The sequence below is a fragment of the Martes martes genome (genome assembly GCF_963455335.1).
Source record: "Martes martes genome assembly, chromosome: 12".
In the NCBI taxonomy this organism is placed as follows: Eukaryota; Metazoa; Chordata; class Mammalia; order Carnivora; family Mustelidae; genus Martes; species Martes martes.
In genome coordinates this window covers 4,926,565-4,948,804 of record NC_137900.1, presented here as the reverse complement: position 1 = coordinate 4,948,804, position 22,240 = coordinate 4,926,565, and the positions used below count along the sequence as shown (strand labels likewise).

The 22,240-nt window shown below is 42.0% G+C and overlaps 1 protein-coding gene and 1 long non-coding RNA gene across 3 annotated transcripts in view; one reads left to right on the top strand and one right to left on the bottom strand.

The window, feature by feature from the left end:
• MFSD14B (major facilitator superfamily domain containing 14B) overlaps window positions 1-14,992 on the top strand; it is a 68,837-nt gene extending 53,845 nt beyond the window's left edge. For both annotated transcript variants that reach the window (XM_080819564.1, XM_080819565.1), the window contains 7 exons: window positions 2,867-3,085; window positions 4,828-4,941; window positions 7,600-7,671; window positions 9,392-9,504; window positions 10,756-10,853; window positions 12,428-12,570; window positions 13,220-14,992. In XM_080819564.1, coding sequence (XP_080675690.1) covers window positions 2,867-3,085; window positions 4,828-4,941; window positions 7,600-7,671; window positions 9,392-9,504; window positions 10,756-10,853; window positions 12,428-12,570; window positions 13,220-13,471 — 1,011 coding nt within the window. In that variant the 3' untranslated portion in view covers window positions 13,472-14,992. The remainder of the gene's footprint in view (window positions 1-2,866; window positions 3,086-4,827; window positions 4,942-7,599; window positions 7,672-9,391; window positions 9,505-10,755; window positions 10,854-12,427; window positions 12,571-13,219) is intronic.
• The window catches only part of LOC308353013, a 34,462-nt gene continuing 20,464 nt past the window's right edge, over window positions 8,243-22,240 (bottom strand). Inside the window, exons 2-6 of the long non-coding RNA XR_013967724.1 lie at window positions 18,664-18,762; window positions 11,888-12,061; window positions 11,299-11,459; window positions 9,406-9,567; window positions 8,243-9,152 (exon numbers count right to left, since the gene is read on the bottom strand). This is a non-coding gene — a long non-coding RNA (uncharacterized lncRNA). The remainder of the gene's footprint in view (window positions 9,153-9,405; window positions 9,568-11,298; window positions 11,460-11,887; window positions 12,062-18,663; window positions 18,763-22,240) is intronic.

Here is a 22,240-nt window from a genome sequence, read left to right as displayed (position 1 = left end):
AGATCTCTACAGTTGACTTTTCGCATATTTGAAGAAGCTAATCTCTCAGGTGCTGCACTTAGAGAGGAGAAGATAGAGGTGCAGAGCGGCCGAGAGACGGGCGGGAGGACGGACTCTGGAGCGCCCAGGAGCCGGTGGAGTCAGGGCTGCGTCAGGAGGACTTGCAGGCCCGTCCTCGGTGTCTGACGCATCTGCCTTGCTGTGCCCACTAGGTCCTTTATGGGACTTTCGGCTCTGGTTCAGATACACAGAATCTGAAGTCCTACACGCGTTTTTCTTTTCCCTTTTTTTTTTTTTTTTAAAGATTTATTTTATTTTAGAGAGAGAAGCAGACTCCGTGCTGGGCAAGGACCCTGAGATCATGACCTGAGCTGAAATCAGGAGTCGGCCACTTACCCGACTGAGCCATCCAGGTGCCCCCTAAACTCATTTCTTAAGCTCTGTTTTGAAAGCTTAGAAGAAGGATTCTCACTAAGATTTCTGCCTCTGCCGGTTTGAGGTTTTCTCTGTAGCAGTTTACAAATAATTAAATTATGGAAATACTAGAAAACAGAGTACTTTCTCAGAGCAGTGTTGCAGGGTACATCACATGGAAGGGAAAGATGAATTAGAACGTTACCGTGGTTTCGGAGTGTATGCGTTATTTATAGATGAGCATTAATCTCATTCCATCGGAAGCAGCTGCTGTAGCCCTTCCCAGGTTTTCTGAGGAGGAGCTTAGTAGAATGCAGTCATTTTCCATTCAAAACTCATGTATCAGATGTGTTCATATATATTAAATCATTGTCCTAGGATAATAAATTTAATTCCATTGTTTGTAATGACCGAATCTTGAGTTATTGAAAAATTTTTGTTTTAGAACGTGTCCATTTGGCTAGAAGACAATTATGATGGTAGATTTAGAAACGTCATTTTGACAAATGATGAAACAAGTTCTTGTTTTCTTCTTTAAATTCGAGTGTCTGTTAGATCCTTCAAACTTGGAATGCTGTGGGATTATGAAAAGCAGTTTCAGCTGAAATGAAGCAGCTGTCTGTACATTTTGGTGGGAAAGATTAGAGATTAGAAAATGGCTCTCATTCTTGCTTATCATACGAACTTAAGAGTTATTTAGGAATAACACGGAGGACATTGGGAGACGGAGAGGATAAGTGAGTTGGGGGACATCAGTAGGAGACTGAGAAACAAACTAAGGGTTTTGGAGGGAAGGAGGGTGGGAAGAAAGCCTGGTGGTGGGTATTAAGGAGGGCACGGATTGCATGGAGCATTGGGTGTGGTGCATAAACAATGAATTTTGGAACACTGAAAAAAAATTATAAATAAATAAAAAGTTATTTAACTTAGGGCACTTGGGTGGCTCAGTTCGGCTCAGGTCATGATCTCGGGGTCCTGGGATCGAGCCCTGCATCGGGCTCCCTGCTGCTCTGCCTACTTGTGCTCTATCTCTGTCAAATAAATAAAATCTTTAAAAAAAAAAAAAAGTTACTTTTCTGTTGCTATTTGTACATTGAGTACAAATTTTTTGTTCACATACAAAAATGTGGAGATTAAGGAAATGAAAACTTACGAATAAATGATTGACTTATTGACCCATTTTGTGCAGAAATGAGGTGGTTAGCACTGGAGGACCCCGTGGCAGTGCTCTCCTAGCAGCCTGCATGTCACTGCAATTTATAATGTACTTATGTAACAGCCTTGATCTTCTCAAAATAATATGGAAAAACCTGAAGGGCAGGAGCTCTGTCTTCTTTTGGTACAGAGTGGGTACTTAGTAAATACTGAACCAAGTAAATATTGAACCAATTCCTGCTCCCCAAGTTGGAATTCTGGATGCCTCCTTTTCTCCCCCAGTTTTTATTGGACTTCTGGCTTCTCTAGTATTTTTAGTATAATACTGATTGAAGAGAGATTGTATTTTCAAATTCATTTGCGGGTGATGGGTGAAGGAAGAATGTCATGGACTAACCAGGTGTCATAATTTTAACCACAGATAATGACTTCAGTGGTTTCTTTTAAAATCCATTAGAAGTTTAGATAACCAATTTATATGTCTATTTTTGGTACTCAGTCTGGTTATGATTTAGAGACTGTACATTCAAGCTTCTGAGCATTCAGGGTACATTCCAAGATAGAGGAAGCCTCTGCATTAGAAAAGCCATGTAATGAAGAGACTCCACGTGGATTCAGGTGCGAATGTGATCAGGCGGTTCTGTGGTCTCTGGTGTAGGATGGAGGTGGGGAGTGACAGAAACAAACAGCTCAGGGATCTCTAGTTTAAATAAAGTCTCAACCTCTCTCTCAACAGATCTCTGTTGTTGTTAACAGCCCTTTTTCTCTAAGAATATCAGGGATTTTTTCCCCCTTCTCTGTGCTAATGAAATGGTCACCAAATAATAAAATGGTAAAACAGTGCACGTTTTTAGACTATGACATCAGCATAGTCCCTGAGCAATTTGTAGGTTGTACCATTAGCCCTGCAGACGTTTTTCTTTTCATGCCTTTCTCCCCACATCCCTGTCTTCCAATTAAAGAAGACTAAAATGTGTATGTTTTATTTATGGAGAAGTTTTTCTCAATTTTTATTTCTGGTAAGATTATTTTTTACTCTTGTAGCTTTTTAGGATATCTCCAGTTAGTTCATAGTTTGTGAACAAGTCCTTAAAAGGAAGTGACTCTCTCATTCTTAAAATGTTCATGCAACACATTCCTTCTGTTTTGTTTGAAGCCAGGGAAGGATGGCCATACGTACATCTGTGGGACCCTGTGTAAGAAGCAGGAACATGGGTGTGATGGGGCTGAGTGTGTGCTTTCTGCATGTGTGTATGGTAGAAAGTGGGACTCTGGATGAGAGCGTGCTTTTCCACAGGTCTCGGCCACCTTTGCAGCCAGTCTGGTCAGCAGCCCGGCCATTGGAGCATACCTTTCAGCCAGTTACGGAGACAGCCTTGTTGTGCTGGTGGCCACAGTGGTGGCTCTTCTGGACATCTGCTTCATCTTACTGGCTGTTCCAGAATCTCTGCCAGAGAAAATGAGACCGCTTTCCTGGGGAGCTAAGATTTCTTGGAAACAAGCCGACCCGTTTGCGGTAAATATCCATTTCTTTCTCCAGTAAAAATAGAAAAAAATTTTAATCGCCCATAAGGCACTGAAGTTGTCTATGCGCCAAGGAATATGTAGGATTTATATTTCTTTCCTTTTTAAATTTTTTTTATTAGGAAGAGAGGGATGGGCAAAAAGAAAATGAGAGATATAGTCTCGTGTGTTCCATGCCCAGCATGGAACTCAACTTGGCACTCAATCTCATGAGTCAGACACTTAACTGACTAAGCCACCCAGGTGCCCCTAGAATTTTAAGTCAAGCGTGTGGTAGGTATCCTAAGAAAAAAGAGAAAAAAATGTCCACTTAATCCCTGTGAATGTAGGGAAGATGTTTTTTCTAACTGCATGGTTGTTTTCACTTTTTTTTGGTAAACAAAATGAAGGTGGCCGTCTGGATTGTTCATTTTCATTCACTTAAATTCAGAAAAGATGAATAGGCGTGGTCTGCCTAAAGTAGTTATTTTCTAGGTTGTTAATATACATCCACTTTGACCAGAGGCTTTGAACCTGATTGTGCAGGTTGAACGGATTCTTTGTTTTCTGTAACTTTTTAAAAATTTTTGGCTTTTTTGGGGGGAAGGATCCTATTAACAAACAGAAAAAGTACTGAGAAGAAGAATCTTATCCCTCCCTTTTTCCTACCTCATCTGACTTGAAATTGTTCTTGAAGAAAATATGTGCAGAAAAAAACCCAGAGATTTGACTGTGGTTTTTAATCATCCAAATTGACTTTTTAGGAAAAATATGTAAAAAGGAAAATAACTCATCAAATTCTTTTCTGAAAAGGTCCCTCAGGTCCCAACCTGAGGACCCTGCTCATTTTGTTTGTGCTGTGATATCAGACATGGAGAAGAAGGTGCTTAGAGAACGAACCCAGGTGTGGACCTGGGCTCCGGTCAGGCCTCCCACTTTCTTGTCACGTAGTGGTCAAGTTACGCGTGGCAACTCCTCTGTGAGGTAGGAGTACTCTGCCGCCCGAGTACTCCTCCAGGGCTGCCGCAGGGCATACCGGGAATGTATGTAAATGAACCGGTCACGTGTCTGTGCAGTAAGTCTCCACAGACATGAGCTGTTTTGCTGTTCATCATACAAGGTTACGGTTACGATGACCCTAGAATCCAATGAAGCACTCCCCAGTGCTTAGACAACAGACACATCTTTTGATCTTAGCAACAATTCTGTGTAAAAAGGCATGTAAGAAGGACTTTTAGACAAAGGTGTAACATTCAGAAGTTACTGGTCAGAGACTCTTGTTGTCACTGACCCCCATGGTGGGAGCATATTTCTTTGTCTACCAGTTTTACAGGAAAATTGAGTATTAACATCTTAAAGAATATAGTAAATTTATATATTATAAAAACCCTGAACTGTTTATGGATTTAAAAGTATTGTATTATGAATGAAGGAGAGAGATGAGATTTTCTTAAATGGTTCTGAAGCAGTGTTTTTTCAGCGTCTGTTTATAGGGTGTGAACCAGTATGGTTAACAAAGATGAACAAGTATTTGTGGGGGGTTTTGTTTTGGTTTTAAGCTATAATATTTCAAACATAAAACTTTGAAATTAGAGGACTTGTAACCATAGAGTTAATGTTTACCTACTTTTGTAATCCCTTCAACTTTTATAATCCACCTTAATAAAACAAAACGATGAAGCCAATAATACCCTGGAATGTCAGTGACTCTAGTGTGGCCTAACTTTTTATGTTTCTCTTTCTGCTTATTCCTAGTCACTGAAGAAGGTTGGAAAAGATTCTACTGTCTTACTAATTTGCATCACCGTGTTTCTTTCATACCTTCCTGAGGCTGGACAGTATTCAAGTTTTTTTCTCTATCTCAGACAGGTGGGTAATGTGTGCCTAGTAGGTTTAGAACATGAAGAAAACCAAAGGTTAGGACCCGTCTAAAACTATTTTGGGGAAAACTGTATACAGAAAAAGTGTGGACTTGCTTCCAGTATAGTAAGTGTAGGCCATGACACGTAATTAGCAGTCGGGGAAACGTTAATATTTTAAAATATTATAAAGTGTTTACTCTTGGAAAAATTTCCCTGAGAATTAGCATAAGCAAAATTTATCATAATGTTTTAAATCTTCATTAAATTTCAGAGAGAGGGCAAGTTTGATCTGACCTGAGCCGGGCCATCTTCAGTAGGCCGTATAACTCAGTGCTGCTGTAGACGTCAAGGGGGCGCACAAGCAAGAATCAAAATAATCTTTCCCCGATCTTTTTCTCTTTAAAAGTTTAAACTCTGCCTTGTGCCCCAAAAAGGCAGTTGACTTAAGGCAATTTAAAAACAAGCTCCCTTTCCAATTTTTTTCCCCCCAGTTCTCTGGGATTGCATAGACAGGAACTGCCATCCATTAGCAATCCTGCCCTGGTCTTTTACCGATTTCCCTGGAAGTCCTTCTAGGGGCTCACTCCAGATGGCAGAGCAGGCCTCCTCCTAAGATAAATTCCTCTATTTTTGGAGATATTTTAAATTGAAACTTGTTAAATTCACCATTCTCACAGTTTTCCTGAAAATGTGAGACTATGACTTTATATGGTGGCATATAAGGAAAACTGTTTTTCAACCAATTCTTTTCAGTTTGTTCATTCTGAGTGGGCAGATGCTAGAGATTTAGTGGGAAGACTGGTGAAATAGCATGTTTAATGTAGAAAATTAATCTGCATTTCTAATTAAATTATGCATTAAATTAACTGCATTTAGATGTAAGAAAAATAGGAAAGTTGAGGAGGTGAAAAATCTTCTCATTCCTTCAGAAAAAACAATTATAGTTATTTTCTTTTTCTGCCCTTTCTTTCTATACATATTGCTTATGTCACTACCACCAGCACTCAACAGTAAATCAGAATCATTTTCTGTTATTTTGTATTTGTGCGTGCTTTTAAGAGCAGTTCACACACACACATTTGAGTTAAAATTGCACTAGGTATTTCTAAATCATATATCTGTATCAAGTATTAACTTTTATAAATGAATAAAAGGACAACCCAATTGAAAATTTTCAAAAAAAGACTGAATAGATACCTGTCCAAGGAAGATTCACAAATGGCAAATAAGCACATGAAAAGATGCTTAACATTAGCAACCAAAGTAGTGCAATATCAAAACTTCACACCTGCTGCAGTCAGACAGACAGACAGAGGGTATGGCGAAACGCAAACTCACACAGGCTGGTAGGAACGTAAGATGGGGTGGAAGAGAGTCTGGTGGTCCCTCAAGGTGTTCAACGTAGGGTTTCCAGCGAGACTGTTCCTACGTATGTAGCCAAGAGAAATGAAAACATAGGTCTACGAAGAAACTTTTACACAAATATTTGTAATAGCCAAAAAGCAGAGATAGTTGATGGAATGTATTGACAGATGGTGGCATATCCGTACGGCGGGATGTTACTGTTCGGCAGCGAGAAGCAGTAAAGCGCTGTACCCGCGGCAGCGTGGACGCCCTGGGAAAACACTGTGCTGAATCAGAGATACCAGGACCATATGTGGCTTGATTTCTTTTACATGAAAGGCTCAGAAAAAACCAACCCAGAGACAGGAAGTGTATCACTGGCTGGACAGAGGGACAGGCTGGGGGAATGGGACTCCTGATGGGGCAGGAGGACTGATGACATCTTCTACAGTTGACTCTGGTGATGGTTGGCCAACTCTCTTGAGTATTCTCAAGCCACTGAATTGTATACTTGTGATGGGGGAACTGTAGGATACTTAAGTCCTATCTTGATAAAGCTGCTTTAAATGTATGCTTATACTTAGATTTACTTAGATATACTTAGATTTTATTTACTTTACTTATATTTAGATTACTTAGATTTACAAATACAGGCTGAGAAATAATCCCTAAATAAGGCTACTTTCCAGGTTCCTTTTTTTTTTTTTTTTTTTTATATAGTTGCATTTAATTAGTGAGTAATAGGCCTTTGCTTGTTGGCAGCACTGACTGGGGAACCTGAGATTCTAGCTCTATTACCTAGTTGTGTGACTGGAAGCAAGACAATCATTTATTAAATAATAGAACGCATACAATAATTTTTAAATCCTTTTCCTGATTTTTACAGGATTTCAGTAGAGGGCAAAAATATTTTACTTTTTTAAAACTTGGTATTTAAAACCTAAAGTTTTAGGCCTGTCAGAGCTTCTGTTAAGGTTAAGAGGCTTAGAAATTATTGCCAGCTTCCTTCAATTGCTTCTAGAATCGCCATGGATGCTTTTTAAAACATGCCTGGGCCCGGGCCCAGAGAGTCTGATTTAATTGGTCTCAAATGTGTTACAGCATTTCATTGCCTACCCTCCCCCTCCTCTCTGTTGCCCACGTGATTTAAATGGGCAGCCGAGGTTGAGAGCCACTGACTTGGCTACTGAGCAGATTCTCTATTGGGAGGACCAAAAGTCAGATCATTTTCTTCATGTTCTCTCTAGTGTTTGATGATGATATATTTATCTCATATTATTTTTACAGTATCTGTATTACAAAAGTGTTTCCATTTCCACAGGTCATAGGTTTTGGATCTGTTAAGATTGCAGCATTCATAGCTATGGTCGGCATTCTGTCTATTGTGGCTCAGGTGAGTGTCATTTCAGCCATTTTTTCTTTATCATTTTTATCTGGAAATAACTGGATTTACAGGAAACTGCAAAGAAATGCTCATGGGGAGCCCTTACACCCCTCTGTCATTAACCCCCTCCTCTCCTGCCATGGTAACATCTCTTGTATCTATGGTACAACATCAGACTCAGTCAACAGGCATCGATACAGTCTACAGAACCTTTTTTTTTTTTTTTTTTTTGGGAGAGGCACGGTGGGTTGCAGGGGCTGTGTAGAGGCAGAGAGCCCGACATAGGGCTCAATCTCGTGATCCTCAAGATCATGACCTGAGCTGAAATCAAGAGGAGGATGCTCTGGGGCACCTGGGTGGCTCAGTGGGTTAAAGCCTCTGCCTTCGGCTCAGGTCATGATCCCAGGGTCCTGGGATCGAGCCCTGCATTGGGCCCTCTGTTCAGCAGGGAACCTGCTTCCCTCTCTCTCTGCCTGCCTTTCTGCCTGTGACCTCTCTCTCTGTGTCAAATAAGTAAATAAAAAATCTTTTTAAAAAAAAAAAAGAGTAGAATGTTCAACCAACTGAGCCATCCAGGCACTCCAGAACCATCATTTTTAATAGGATGTTGAAATTGTAATTTAGGAGGAATTTAATACAACTTTTCATTAGTTTTTAGGATACCTGTTACCTCTACTAGTTAGTTCAGCAGGTAACAGCTTGCTTTTACAACCACCAGTCATCTAACTCCAGATACTGCAAAGTAAGCTTAAAATATAGAAACACTCTTCTGGTTAATGAGGAAAGTTTAGTAGCAGGAAAACAAAAATGAAATCAATAACTCTTCCAAACTCTGCTATCCCCAGGACTGAAGAGATGTGGTAAATGAGTGCATTAGAATATATGAAATGAGTAAACATTAAAATTTCCCCATCTACTATTATAAGGGACCACAAAAGGCAGGACACATTACCTTTGAATGAACTCACTGACATGCGTAGGTGTGTTCACAGTAGCACATGGAAGTGCCTAGAGGTCATTCCCTGAAATGGCTTCATGGGGCTTTACAGCGTGGGGGCCAGCAGAGTGCTCTTCAGGGAAAGACCAGAAGGCTGTGAAACAGTGTTGCCCAAACATTAGAGCTGACAAGACTCAAAGGACTGCATTAAGGCAAAAAAAGCCTATTTTGTCAGTGAATGTAAATTATGTTGAACTTGCAAGTTGCTTATGATTTTGGTTTGTATTTATAGCAACTCTGGCTATTCAGTTAGTCCAGACTCCTCTTTCAAACTCTGCCTTTACAATCTGAGCTAGTCGTTTTTAGTAGAGCATATATTTGTTAAAGTCAAATTTGCATTAGTCCAGCTTTCTGACACTTAACTTCCCGCAGAATCCTGCATATTCTGTAATGTGTCCATTCGGGGTTTGCTCTTCCCTGGCGGTGAAGTCCGAGTCCTGTCCTTCTCAATCATGGTAATTGGTGAACAGCCATCATGACCTTTTGGAAAGTGCTAGCAAAGCATTAGATAAACAGGCTTTGGTGAGGGGCTGAAGGCTCGGATCCCCCACAGCTCAACTCGAGCTCTGGCAGTACCGCGTGGCTTCCCCACACTCGGGCCAGGCTGTGCACCCGTAGCAGCCCCTCTGGTCATGGTGAATGCCACCCCCCCCCACCCCCACCGACCCCCGTCAAGCTGGCCTCAGAGCCGTGACTCATGGTTTCTCAAGATTATCCCCTTTGTTTTTACAGACCGTCTTTCTTACCATCTTGATGAGATCATTAGGGAATAAGAATACTGTCCTCCTGGGCTTGGGCTTCCAGATGTTCCAGTTAGCCTGGTATGGTTTTGGATCTCAGGCCTGGTAAGCCTCTCCTTTGGATCCTCATAAACTAATAGAAGCATCTTTTAGAGGAACTCGAGTTGGCTGAATGTGATGGGAAGGAAGCAAGGATTATTTTGCCAGTTGGTGTACTCGACATTTCAAAAAGGGTGTTTAGACTTAATTTGCAGAAGGATGGCGCTAAGTAATCTCACATTATTTGTTAAGATTGCCTTTGCCTCAGCAGTAAAGTTCTTATTTAATTGGATGTGTAGTTTTTAAACACATCTGTCAATTTTTAGTGACCTCACATAGTCCACAAGAAGACAAGGAAAAAGGACTGGTTATAGTGGGGTTCGCTGCTGTTAATGAACCGAGTGACTCTGGGTAGTGACATAACCTTTATAACCTAGAACATCTGAGTTAGACGAACACTAAGCTCTCCTCCAAAACCATGTGTGCCCTGAGACGGTTACTACTGCCCGCATATTAGATGCCCACAGACAGGAAGTTCAGAATAAGCCCTCAGGACTAAGAATCGCATGCACCTGCTTACCGAAGACCTGATTTTCTGTGCTCGGTTTCCATACCAGAGTTGATCCTCACTTTACTCCTATAAATTGATGACATAACGTAAGAGGAGCTAGAAATGTGCTCAGTGGTTCAGTAGTTGATTCTTCTTCTTCTTGAAGATTCCAGTCACATGAACTTGGGTACTTCAGTAGCTGATCTGGTCAGACTTGTGCTATGTTTAGGAGATTTTGTTGACCTAGGGTTTTTTCTCTTCAGTAAGGATGTGCACATTAGCCTCCCCAAGGAAGTCTGGCCAGACGGGTTTTCAGCCCCATTAGGACCTCACTTTGCTCACACTCAGACTTTATACTTCATTTCCTTTCATAGTGACCCTGAACTTCAGGTCTCTTGTTGTTTCCGTTGGTGGCACGTGACACTTGCTTGAGGGGTAGCAAACCGAGCAGCCCAAGGGCAGTGTGAAGGTGAGAATTACAGACAGAAAAGCGGAATATCGCTGAGGAAGATGTGGTATTTATAGAAACAAATCTTCCTGAACTTCACTGAAGTTACACATTTAAAGATGGTAATGGGCAAACAAGGCAGATGAACAGATTTCGAAGGAGGAAATGTAAAATAATGAAATCTTCCCAGCTGTGAAGTAATCACTATTAACAGTATGATGTAGGACATTCCAGGTTAAAAAAAAAAAAATCCATTTTTTCTTAAAGAGGGAAAAATAAATACAACCTAACAGGACTGCTGCCGCTCTTGTCACTGCAGGATGATGTGGGCAGCGGGGACGGTGGCCGCCATGTCCAGCATCACATTTCCAGCAGTCAGCGCCCTTGTCTCTCGGAACGCAGAGTCCGATCAGCAAGGTGAGGTCACTGTACTCTTGCTGTTCTCCTCAGCTAAGATATACCTGAAGTAAGAGAGGCTCCGAGCCTCTCTTCATGTCACAGAGCTGGTGATGGCCACGTGGTCCCTTCTTGGCAATTTATACCTTTATATGTTCCCTCCCGCTTTGATCCTACATTCCTTAAATCTGGACTAAGCAGTTAAGAATACTGAGGATTAGAAATAGAACTATCCCTGCCCCCAGAAAGAACTATCCATTTTCTCCTGTCAGTTTTGAGTCCTCGTGTGTGTGTGTGACCACCAGAATGAACTGATCATTTTAAAGATGTCAAATGATGACTGGACAGTAAAGCAAGGAGTTCTTTATTTAAGCACCATAATCACCAACATTTCTTTAAATTCAAAATCAAAGTTCATTAGCTTAAATTAGGAAATGATTTTTTGAGGGGGTAAATGTGTACTTACTGTTAAATGCACAGTGAGAAGCACAATTAAGATGGAGACATCCATGTGGAGAATAGCACTCTACCATCTAGACTCTTCATCCTTCTAGAACCTCTGGCTTCTATCAGGCAGTTCCTGCTGCCAGAATTAATCCTTTCCTTCTCCGTCTGTTAATGGTTCACCTAAGTAGTCAGGAAGTAGTAAATTTTATAAGGAAAACCTTTTAAATGCATTAGAGCCCTTTAAAAAGTTTTAATAAAGAACTAGATTGACAGATTAATTCATTGCACTACTTTTCCAGATCAGAAATTAGCCATCTTACTCGTACCCATGTTTAAAGTGTCACTTGAAGACTATAGAATCTGTGTGACACCCTTTGCGAACTCCCTTGGCTGTGTCCTTGGGGCGGTGTTAACGTCTGAAGCAGCCAGCCGGCTGTGGAGGATGGGCACTGTCGTCATGTGTGACAGGCACCATCTGGTCTTTCATGACATGAATTCTCTTTGGCTGTTATTATGCTTATATGTTTTAATGCAGATGTTCCTAAATGTCAGTGTACAACATTACTGGAACATATTAAGTTGAATCATATTTGAACAGTTCGACTTACGGAAACATCCATTTTCATGATTCAAGCTAATATTTTATCTGCCACATTAGAAACCAGAGATATCTAGAAGTTGGCACTTCTGGGATTTTTCAGTGCAGGTCACCATGAGCAGCAGAGTCTGTGTGAACGTGCTGGGAGTACACAACTTTAGGACTGCCGTGGACTCACAGGGCTCTAGGAGACAAAGGGCAGATTTTTGCTGTAAAAGGACTGTTAGATGAGTAAAGGAGGAAAAATCTCATTCCACAGAAAAGTGGAAATTGCCTATAAATGGAGAATATTAAAGTTTTTTTTATTTATTATTCCTCATTTATAGGAATGATCTAGCTGTTATGGGGGGAATTCAGCCCCAAAAGAGATTTCACAAACATCACAGTCATTTCATCTCCATATAGATCTTAGGGCAGAGAGTTAGGACATTAAAGGACATAGTAAAACCAGTAACACATTTGTGCACCAAATGAAACTATGATGGGCGAAGTCTCTAATCTCGAGATACTTTTATGAGAAGACTGGCTCCTTCTCTTTGTTCTGATGTAGGAGTTGCCCAGGGGATCATAACTGGAATAAGAGGGCTGTGTAACGGCCTGGGGCCAGCACTGTACGGCTTCATATTCTACATGTTCCATGTGGAACTGACTGAGTTGGAACCGGAACTGAGTTCTGACAACGCTGCCCTGCAGGTAATTTGGTGATAAGTGTAGTTTTATAACCATTATGTCTGATGGTAGCAAAATCTGAACTTAAATTTGGAGAATGTTCTTGTTCGTACAGTGTTTCTGTTGTATGTGCTATGCTCCGTGCTTCCTGGGGTTGAGGAAGGATCGGTTCAGTGATGTAGTATCTTCCCCAAAAGCTGTGTCTTATTTTGTGCAGAGTCCATTTTTACCTACCCAAGTACTCTGATCAGAATGCTGTCCTCTGGTGAAGCCCAGCGAGGCCAAGTAAAATGTGGAATGACCTAGATCCCTGCCAGAAATTGAGCTAGAGTGCTGCTTCTGTGTATTTCTCCAGTCGTTCCTGCAGTGTACATTTCTGTATAAAACAGTCCTTAGTGTTCAACAGAGCGCGTGCTGTGAGGTCCCAGGGTGGGATTTGGAGACCCGCAGCTGCCACTTAAAAGCTGTTGAGAAGTGGCGCAGAGAACAATGGTTAGTTGTCCTCTGTCATGTTCTAAACTCAGGCTCTCTTAGGATTTGCCTTCAGCCTTAATAAAACATTTGCTTATGAGAAAATGATTTACTCTTTGATGGTTTGGGGGAGGCCAGGGCTAATTTTGGAACTGAAGACTAACCAAACGCTTTGTCTCTGTTTGTTTCCCCTGCCCCTCAGGGAGCTGTCATCCCAGGCCCACCGTTTTTGTTTGGGGCGTGTATAGTTCTTATGTCCTTCCTGGTTGCCTTATTCATCCCTGAATACCGCAAAGGCAGTGGAACCCAAAAACACAGCAGCAGCATCAGCGGCAGCCTGACGAACCCCCCCGAGCGGGGCAGTGACGAGGACATCGAGCCACTGCTGCAAGACAGCAGCATCTGGGAGCTCTCTTCCTTCGAGGAGGCTGGGAATCAGTGCACTGAGCTGTGAACTTGGCAGAAAGGGGCATTCTGTGGACGCCTTCTCTGAGAGCCGTGGGAGCCACACCACACGGAGACGTCATGGTGCTGGAGGGGAGATGCTAGTGGCACCCTTCAGGGACAGGTTTGAGAAGTGACCCTCTCCATCCCTCTGCCCCCCGCCCCCACTTCTGTTCCTTTTCTTCTTTTTGTGGTATATTAGAACAAGATCTAAAGTACTTTCCTGCAAATTTTGCGATCTTCAAAGTCATCTGGAATCCACACTTTGAAACGAAATTAGAAAGATTTCTTATCTTGGTGGGATGGCTTTCCTTGAGTAACTCTGGAGGCACAGCGATGGCAGTGTCTCTGTCTCCTTTTCAGTGGAAGGCGCAGGGTCGGGGAGGACTGCCGTCTCTGGCAAGATGTGAGCTAACAAGTCCCTGCTTGTTTCCTTCCTTTTCTTTCTTCGATCCTTCTTTCTCTGATCTGTGCCCTCTCAGCCCACGGGTGTTTCTGAGTGGCTGCACTAAGAGTCACTCAGTATCAGGGATCTATTGCCTTTGTTCAAAGGTCAACAAAAACTCCAGTCTTACTCTCCTTCTGTCTACTTCCTATTCTTGGCTAGAATGAAATTCAGCATCGACACCTCTGGACATTAACACTGATCAGTGATAACCTTTATTAGATAAAGGGAAATTTTCTTAAAAATTTAAATTATGAAGAACTAGCAACTCAGACCGCTAAACCTGGTGTTTTGGTCAGATCCAGGGTGATTTTACGGAAGAAAAACACACAGCAAGTATTCTGGTGGCAACACACAATTTGAAGGGAGTTTCTGAGAAAGTTTTCAGTAAGAGAAGTATTCCTACGTGAGAACGAGAATTAGTGACTAGATCCCAGCGGAGTTTATATCCAAGTTCAGGCTCACAGAACACATGACAACTGTCTCGCTCCTTGCTGCATCTTGTCTTCTCCGTTTTCTCGTTCATCTCACTCCTGCCTTAACTGCTCTGTTGTACGCGCCTGTTTTGCAGTCAGGTCTTTATTTCCATCTGTTTGTCTGACTTTTGAATTTTATGGGAATATGCACATCAGATTCTTTTCTAAAATATGGTGGTTTAAGAAGCTCAGTTTAACAAGTGTCTTGCTAATTTTTCGAGATGTTTTATGGACAGAAAACTTTACAGATTTATATGTATTTTGCTGCACCCGTAAATGGACCATTACCTAGGGCCCACCCACCTTTAACAGAGCACTCCTCTGAAAGTTTTATAGGTATGAAATATATATGTAGATATTTGTAAGGAGTTTTAAATTTTTTTTGATGGGGTGCTGTGTAAATCTTGTATTTATAAATGTAATGAAGGTGTTGAAAGAAAAATATATATACAACTTTTATAAAAGGATTGTGTACTGACTGAATACATTTAAGAGAAAATATATTTTGAAACTTGTTCTGCTATGAACAGAGATAACATATCTTTTTACTATGCTGTTGGTTTTTAAGTTAAGCTTCCTAATGCATAATAAATTTGCAATGGATACTTTCATGTCTTTTATGTTTCTTTAAAGGAAATAGTACCATTGATATTTGGGTTCTCTTTTGGGTGAGTATCAACTACATTCTTAATCTTTAAGCTAATGCAAAAAAGAGGTATATTTTCAAAAAAATTTGATTTTTAGAAGACTTCCTTCAAAAACAAATCGTACCTTTTTTATTTAAGATTTTAAAAAGGGAAAAAAATTTTAAAAAGGGACACAAATTTGTACACCCATTTATTGGCATTATTCACAATAGCCAAAAGGTGAAAGCAGCATGTTCGCTGTTGAATGAACAGATAAAGGAAATGTGGCATTTGGATACAATGAAATCCTCAGCCTAAGAAAAGAAGCAAATTCTGACTCACACCACAACATGGATGAGCATTCAAGACATGCTAAGTGAAGTAAGCCAGTCACAAAAGGACATACACAGTGTGGTTCCACTTTAGTCAAATTCAGACAGAAAGTAGAACAGTGGATGCCAGAATGGGGAGAGTTTCAGTTTTGCAAGATGGACGTGGTGAGGATGTTCGCACGAAGCTATGAACGTACTCAGTGCCACTGAACTGTAAAAAATGGTCGACTTTATGTTATGTATATTTTGCCACAATTTTTAAAGAATGCTCTCATGACATCCTTACTCCTGCTTACCAAAATTACAGTTTCTTTAACCCAGTATTACAAATGTCAAAACTGGGATAGAAATCTGGTCGTTTTAACCACATTTACAGTTCAGTGGTTTTTAATGTATTCACAAGGTTGCACAGCTATCAGGGCTATCTCCAAAACATTTCCATCATCCCAAAACAGAAACCCCATATCCAATACCAATCACTACCAATTCTCCTTACCCCATTACCTGGCAACCAGTATTACATTTTCTGTCACTATGAATTTGCCTATTTGGGACATTTCATATAAATGAAATACAATTACGTGTGACCTTTTGTGTCCAGCTTCTTAAACGCATGTTTTCAAGATTCGTCTGTGTTGAAGCATGTGTCAAATCCTACTCCTCTTTCAGGATGATTCATGTTCTGTCCTAAGTATGCACCACATTTCTTTTGTTCACTTTATCAATCCAATGTAAATGGATACTTAGCTTGTTTCCATTTTTCAGCTATTATGAATAATGCTAGTGTGACAATCTTGTCTGAGTTTTATGTGAACGTGCTTTCAATTCTTAGGTATGTGCCAGACTGAAATTGCTGGTTTATATGCTAACTCTGTTTAACCATTTCAGAACCACCAAAGTCTTTTTCATGGCAGCTGCACATTTTAGGTTCCCGTCAGTAATGTAGGAGGCTTCAGTTTCTCCATATCCTTACCAGCACTTGTTTTCTGTTTTGTCATTTATAGATATTCAGGTTGTTTTAAAGTGGTACCTCATAGTGGTTCGGATCTCCATTTCCCTGATGACTAGTTACGTTGAGCATCTTTTCATGTGTTGTCGGCCAGATGTATATTCTCTTTTGAGAAATGTCTATCCAAGTCCATTACCTATTTTTGAATAGGGATATTGTTTTTTGAGGATGTTGTTCTGTTGTTGAGTTCTAAGAGTTCTTCATATACTCTGGGTACTAGACTCTTGGTGAATATTTTCTCTCTTTCTGTGGGTTGTCTTTTCTCTTACTTGATGATGTCCTTGAAAAGTTTTAATTTGGGGTGCCTTGGTGGCTCAGTCAATTGAGCACTGGACCTTGGTTTTGGCTCAGGTCATCCTCTCAGGGTTGTGAAATTACGCCCCATGTCGCATTACACACTCGGGAGCGGGGAGGAGGGTGTTTGCTTGAGATTCTCTTTCTCCCCCTCCCGTCTCCTTCTCTCTCTAAAATAAATAAAATCTTTTTTAAAAGTTTTAGTTTTGATGAAGTCCAACTTCTCTTTTTAATTTTATTGCCATATCTAAAAATTCACTACCAAATACAAGGTCACGAAAATTCACCCACATTTCCTAAGTTTTATGCTTTATCTTTGACCCATCTTGAATTACTTTTTATACATGACGTGACGTGAGGCAGGATTTCAGTATCAGTCTCTTTCCTGTGAATGACTACTCCGTGATCTCAACACCACTTGAAGAGATCCTTTCCCCACTGAAAGGTGTAGGCAGCGCTGTCAAAACTCTGATGAACAATGAAGGACGCGTGTGGTGAATTCTGTCCCACCGGTCTGTTCTTCTGCCAGCTCCACGTGGCTTCGACAGCCAGGTTCACAGTAATAAGTTCTGAGACCAGCAAGTGTGAGTCCTCCAGCTTTGTTCTTTAAACACTGTTTTGGCTATTCAGTGTCTGTTTCATACGAAATTTAAAGTCCGCTTTTCCACTTCTGGGCAGGGGAGGCGGTGGCATTCTGATAGGGGCTGCGCTGAGCCTGCAGGTCACGGTGGGCAGCGCTGCCGTCCGAGCCGTACTTCAGCTATTCCAGGTGTGCCCGCGGGATTTCTGGTTATTCAGACCGTTCGCTGCCAGTGTACCAAAACACAACTGATTTTAGTGTGTTGACCGTGTATCACTGGTGCTACCGTGTAGCACCAGTAGTTCTTTTTTTGGGTGGATTCATCAGGGTTTTCTGTATTTTAGATGACATCCTCTCCAAACAGAGAAAGGTTTCTTCCTTTCCGTTTAGATGTTTTTTAGTTATTTTTGCCTGATTTTCTGGCTAAAATTTAACAGTGCTGAATAGTGGCTCAAGCAAGCACACTTGTCTTCTCCTGATTCCAGGGAGAAATCTTCCAGCTCTTCACCACCGAGTATGATATTAGCTGGAGGTTTTTCATAGATTCCCTTTATCATGCTGTGGGACGTTCCCCCTCTCTTCCCGGTTTGTTGGGTGTTTTTTTTTTGTTTTCTATTTCGTGATTAGGAAAGGATGTTAGATTCTGTTAAAGGCTTTTTCTGCACTCAGATGACTGGTTTACTCTTCATTCTGTTCATCTGGTGTCTTACACGGACTGATCGTGGGCTGATCCACACTCGCATTAATTACTAAGATGAATTTCCCACTTCATCATGTTGTCTAACCACTTTAATATGATGCTGGATGCAAAGCACTAATTATTTTTCTTGTTGTTTTAGGATTTTTGCATCTATGTCCTTAGGGGATAGTGGTGTTTGCTAGTGATATCTGAGGTAATGCGCTCCATGCAGAATGAGATGGGGGAAGTTCCCTTTTCTTTCTTCTCAAAGGGTATAAGAAAGATTGGTACTGATGCATATTTAAACATTCTGGTAGAATGCTACTGTATTAGGGTGTCCTACACCAGTTATTTAAACAGAATTTAATGCAAAGAATCATTAACGAGACAACCAGAAGGGCAAGCGGACTCTAAGGCAGTGGTTCTCAGACGTCAGCGTGCGTTAGGAGGACTTGGGGAGCACAGGTTCCTGATCGGGCATCGGAGTTACTGACTCGGCAGACTGGGTGGAGCCCGAGAACATCTGCACTTCTAGCACGTTCCCGGGGAGACGTGACACGGCTGGTCATGGACCACAGGCTGAGAACTAGGGTTCCATGGAATCGGGGGTAACAAAATGCAGTTTCCCTGGGCCGAGGGAACAGAGTGTTCACCACTCAGTTACTACAGCAGTCGTACGGAAGGGCTGCCACCCGGCCAGTGTGGAATTTCTGGGCTTGGCAGGAAGTTCTAGGGGCCAGTGGTTGGGGCTGACAGTGTACCTGGTTCTGCCCGTGCTGGGGAAGCCGCAGACTGCGCTCGGCTGCTGCTCTCGGGAAGAACTGCCCCTGCCAGCGTGGAGAAGCGCCATCAGAACGAAGCTGTGGGAAATGGGAAGACAGGAAGGAGTCAGTCCGTCCCTCCTCCTCTGTCTCCGTTTGCGGCTTCTGTCTAGCATCCTTTATGGGCTTCCACAGAGCCAGCTGACAACGCAGAACAGCTGTGCCAAGTAAAAGACAGGATGGAACTAAGAGACAAGGACTGGAACCCTCAACATGCCTGCTACACGCTACACATACGTGAACTTCTGATCCCCACCAGCACCTCTCCCGTGATCCTGATCTGCATTTGCTAAAGGATCTGGATCTTCCACAGTTATGCCCTTTTCCCGGAAGCTATCGTTTTTCCCTAACTCTGCCACTGGGCATTAGTACAGCTCAACAACGTTGGGGTAAGGGAGCCAACCCCCTGTGCAGCCGAAAATCTGCGTATAACTTGACTCACCAAAAACTAAACTACTGATCACCTACTCTTAACCAGAAGCCTTACCAATAAGCCAATTAACACATATTTTGTATGTTAAATGTATTACAAACTGCATTCTTAGAATAAAGTAAGCTAGAAAAAAGAAAATGTTAAGAAATCTTAAAATACATTTACAATATCACTTCATAAAAAGCCCATGTAGAGTGGACCTGTGCAGCTCAAACCCTGTTGTCCACGGGCCAGCCATCCTGAGAGGTGTCTCCGAGAGCCCCGTGGGTCCCAGACAGAGCATTCCTTTCACCCACTGATGTCAGCAAGCCATCTGCCTGAGAAGGCCAAGTGACAGTCTCCTCCTCAATGCAGCGGGACCACAGCTGTGTCACCGTGTGGCAGTGTTACCCATGTTCCTCCCAACAGCTGCTCTCAGAACTGCAGATGGTTTAGGTGTGATGGTAAGGAAAATCTATCCACTGCCTTAGTTTGAAACCCTCGTATTCTGGCTCTGAGAGACAGCACCGTTTACTGTCTCATGCAAAGCACATACTGCCCCATTAGAACTCCATTCTTTAAGGTTTGGGGGCTTTTTTGTTTTGGAGTCTTACTTTTCTTTTGACTAAAATTGAACATGACCATATATTTTTGTATAAAACAGCTAAAGTTCACAAGCTTATAGAGCTTGAAACCATGAGATAATGGCTACAATACGCATCATGAACATCAAGCGTGTGTGTGTGTGTGTATGTGTGTGTGTGTAAGTAAAATACCTATATCAATGACACTAAAGCTGTTTTTAAAAGTCTCATGGGAGGGGGAAGCTGGGAAGATGGTGCAGTAGAAAGACCCTATGTTCCTTTTGTCCCAGGGATACAACTGGATAACACAGCAGCGTAAATAACCCAGAAAACAACCTGAAGACTGGCAGAACAAACTCCACAACTAAAGACCAAGAAAAGGCCACATTTAAGAAGGTTAGAAAGGGCAGAGACACGGCTTGGGTGCAAAAACAGACTACAGCCATCTCTGGTCAGGAGGGGCATGGAGAAGGGTGAAAAGCAGATTTATCATGCCAGGGAGCCCGGGGAAGACAGATCCCCATAACCATTGGATTTGAAAGTAAGGGGCCAAATTTTGTGAGTTCTTAGAACCAACGGGATTTAAAGCCTGGAATTTTAAAAATCAGCAGGCGTGGCTCTGGGAGAGCCAACAGAGCATTGGGAAGCTTAACCCCTGCCCTTAGGCCCCATCACCACAAAGAGCCAGTAGAGATACTGTGTGGGGGCAGACAGAAGGGAATCCCAGAGGCTGGACAGGAGAGGTGCAGAGATCCCTCCAGGAAGAGAGGAGCTGGCAGGTGCTATTTCTCTCCCCTGCCCCTCACCATAAACCAGAGCAGGACTGACATTCACTCCCTAATTTGCTTACACCAAGTCCCACCCACCCACTCCACAGTGGATCCTCCCTTCCCAGTCATACTTGCCTCAGTCCAGCCGCTGTGAGTCCCCCTCCCTAAGAAGACTGATACAAACGCCACCAATACCACCTTTCCAAACCATACATTTTGCAGGGCTTTGGTTCCAGCAGCAAAAGGTTTCACTTGGCAAACAGACCAGCACACACCTTGTTAATATGTGCCATACCGCAGCTGGGTCCAAACACTACCCACAACACACAGAGAGCCCCTGCAGACAACTGGAGTGAAGGACAAAGCAACCAGGACACGGGAAACACACACAGGACACACTCCCCGAAGCACCTGGCCCTGGGCAACAGGAGACATTGCACTGCAGGGCACTACAGGACCTCCTCCTAAGGCCATCACCCTCAAGAGCAGGAGACACAGCTGACTCTCCTAATACACAGGAACAGAGAGGTGGACAAAATGAAGAGACAGAGGAGTATGTCGCAAATGAAAAAACAGGACAAAACTACAAGAGACCTACACTAAATGGAGATAAGTAATATGCCTGATAAAGAATTTAAAATAATGATTATAAAGACATTCACTGATCCTGAGAAGAGAGTGGAGGACTTTACAAAGGTGATACCCTTAACAAAGAAATAAAAAAGAACCAATCATAGATGACAAACATAATAAATGAAATTAAAAATACTTGATGGAATAAACAGCAAGCTAGATGAAGCAGGGAAAGACAGAATAAAGGAAAGTAAGCTGAGAAAGCAAGAGACAAAAAAGTTATGCAGATTAAGAACAGAGCTAGGGAAGTCAGTGAGTCCACCAAGTGTAGTGGCATTCATATTACACGGATCCTAGGAGAAGAAAAAGGGGTAGAAAATTTATTTAAAGAAATAACAGCTAAAAGCTTTCCTGAGGAAGGAAACAGACATCCAGATCCAGAAGGCCCAGAGAACTCCCATCAAAATCAACAAAAGCAGGCCAACACCAAGATATTTTGTACTTAAATTTGCAAAATACAGTGACAAAAAAAATCTTCAAAGCAGCAAAACTAAAGTCCTTAACTTACAAGGGAAAACCCATAGGGCTCGCTGGAGATTTCTCAAAAGAAACTCGGCAAGCCAGAAGGGAGTGGCATAATATATACAAAGTGCTAAATGGGAAAATTCTGCAGCCAAGAATAATCTATCCAGCAAGGCTATAATTCAGAATAGGAGGAGACAAAGTTTCCCAAACAAAAACTGAAGAAGTTCATAACCATGAAATGAGCCCTGCAATAAATATTAAAGGGACTCTGAGTGCAAAGATCCAAAGTGACAAAGATGAGAAAGGAACAGAGAAAGAGTACCCAGAAATGGACCCTCAACTATATGGTCAGCTTATTTTTTTAAAAAAGATTTTATTTATTTATTTGACAGAGAGAGACACAGTGAGAGAGGGAACACAAGCAGGGAGAGAAGGAAAGGGAGAAGCAGGCTTCCCGCTGAGCAAGGCGCCTAATGCGGGGCTGGATCCCAGGACCCTGGAATCATGACCTGAGCTGAAGGCAGACACTTAATGACTGAGCCACCCAGGTGCTCCTGGTCAGCTGATTTTTGACAAAGCAGAAAAGAATATCCAATGGGAAATGGACAGTCTTTTCAACAAATGGTGTTGGGAAAACTGGACAGCCACGTGCG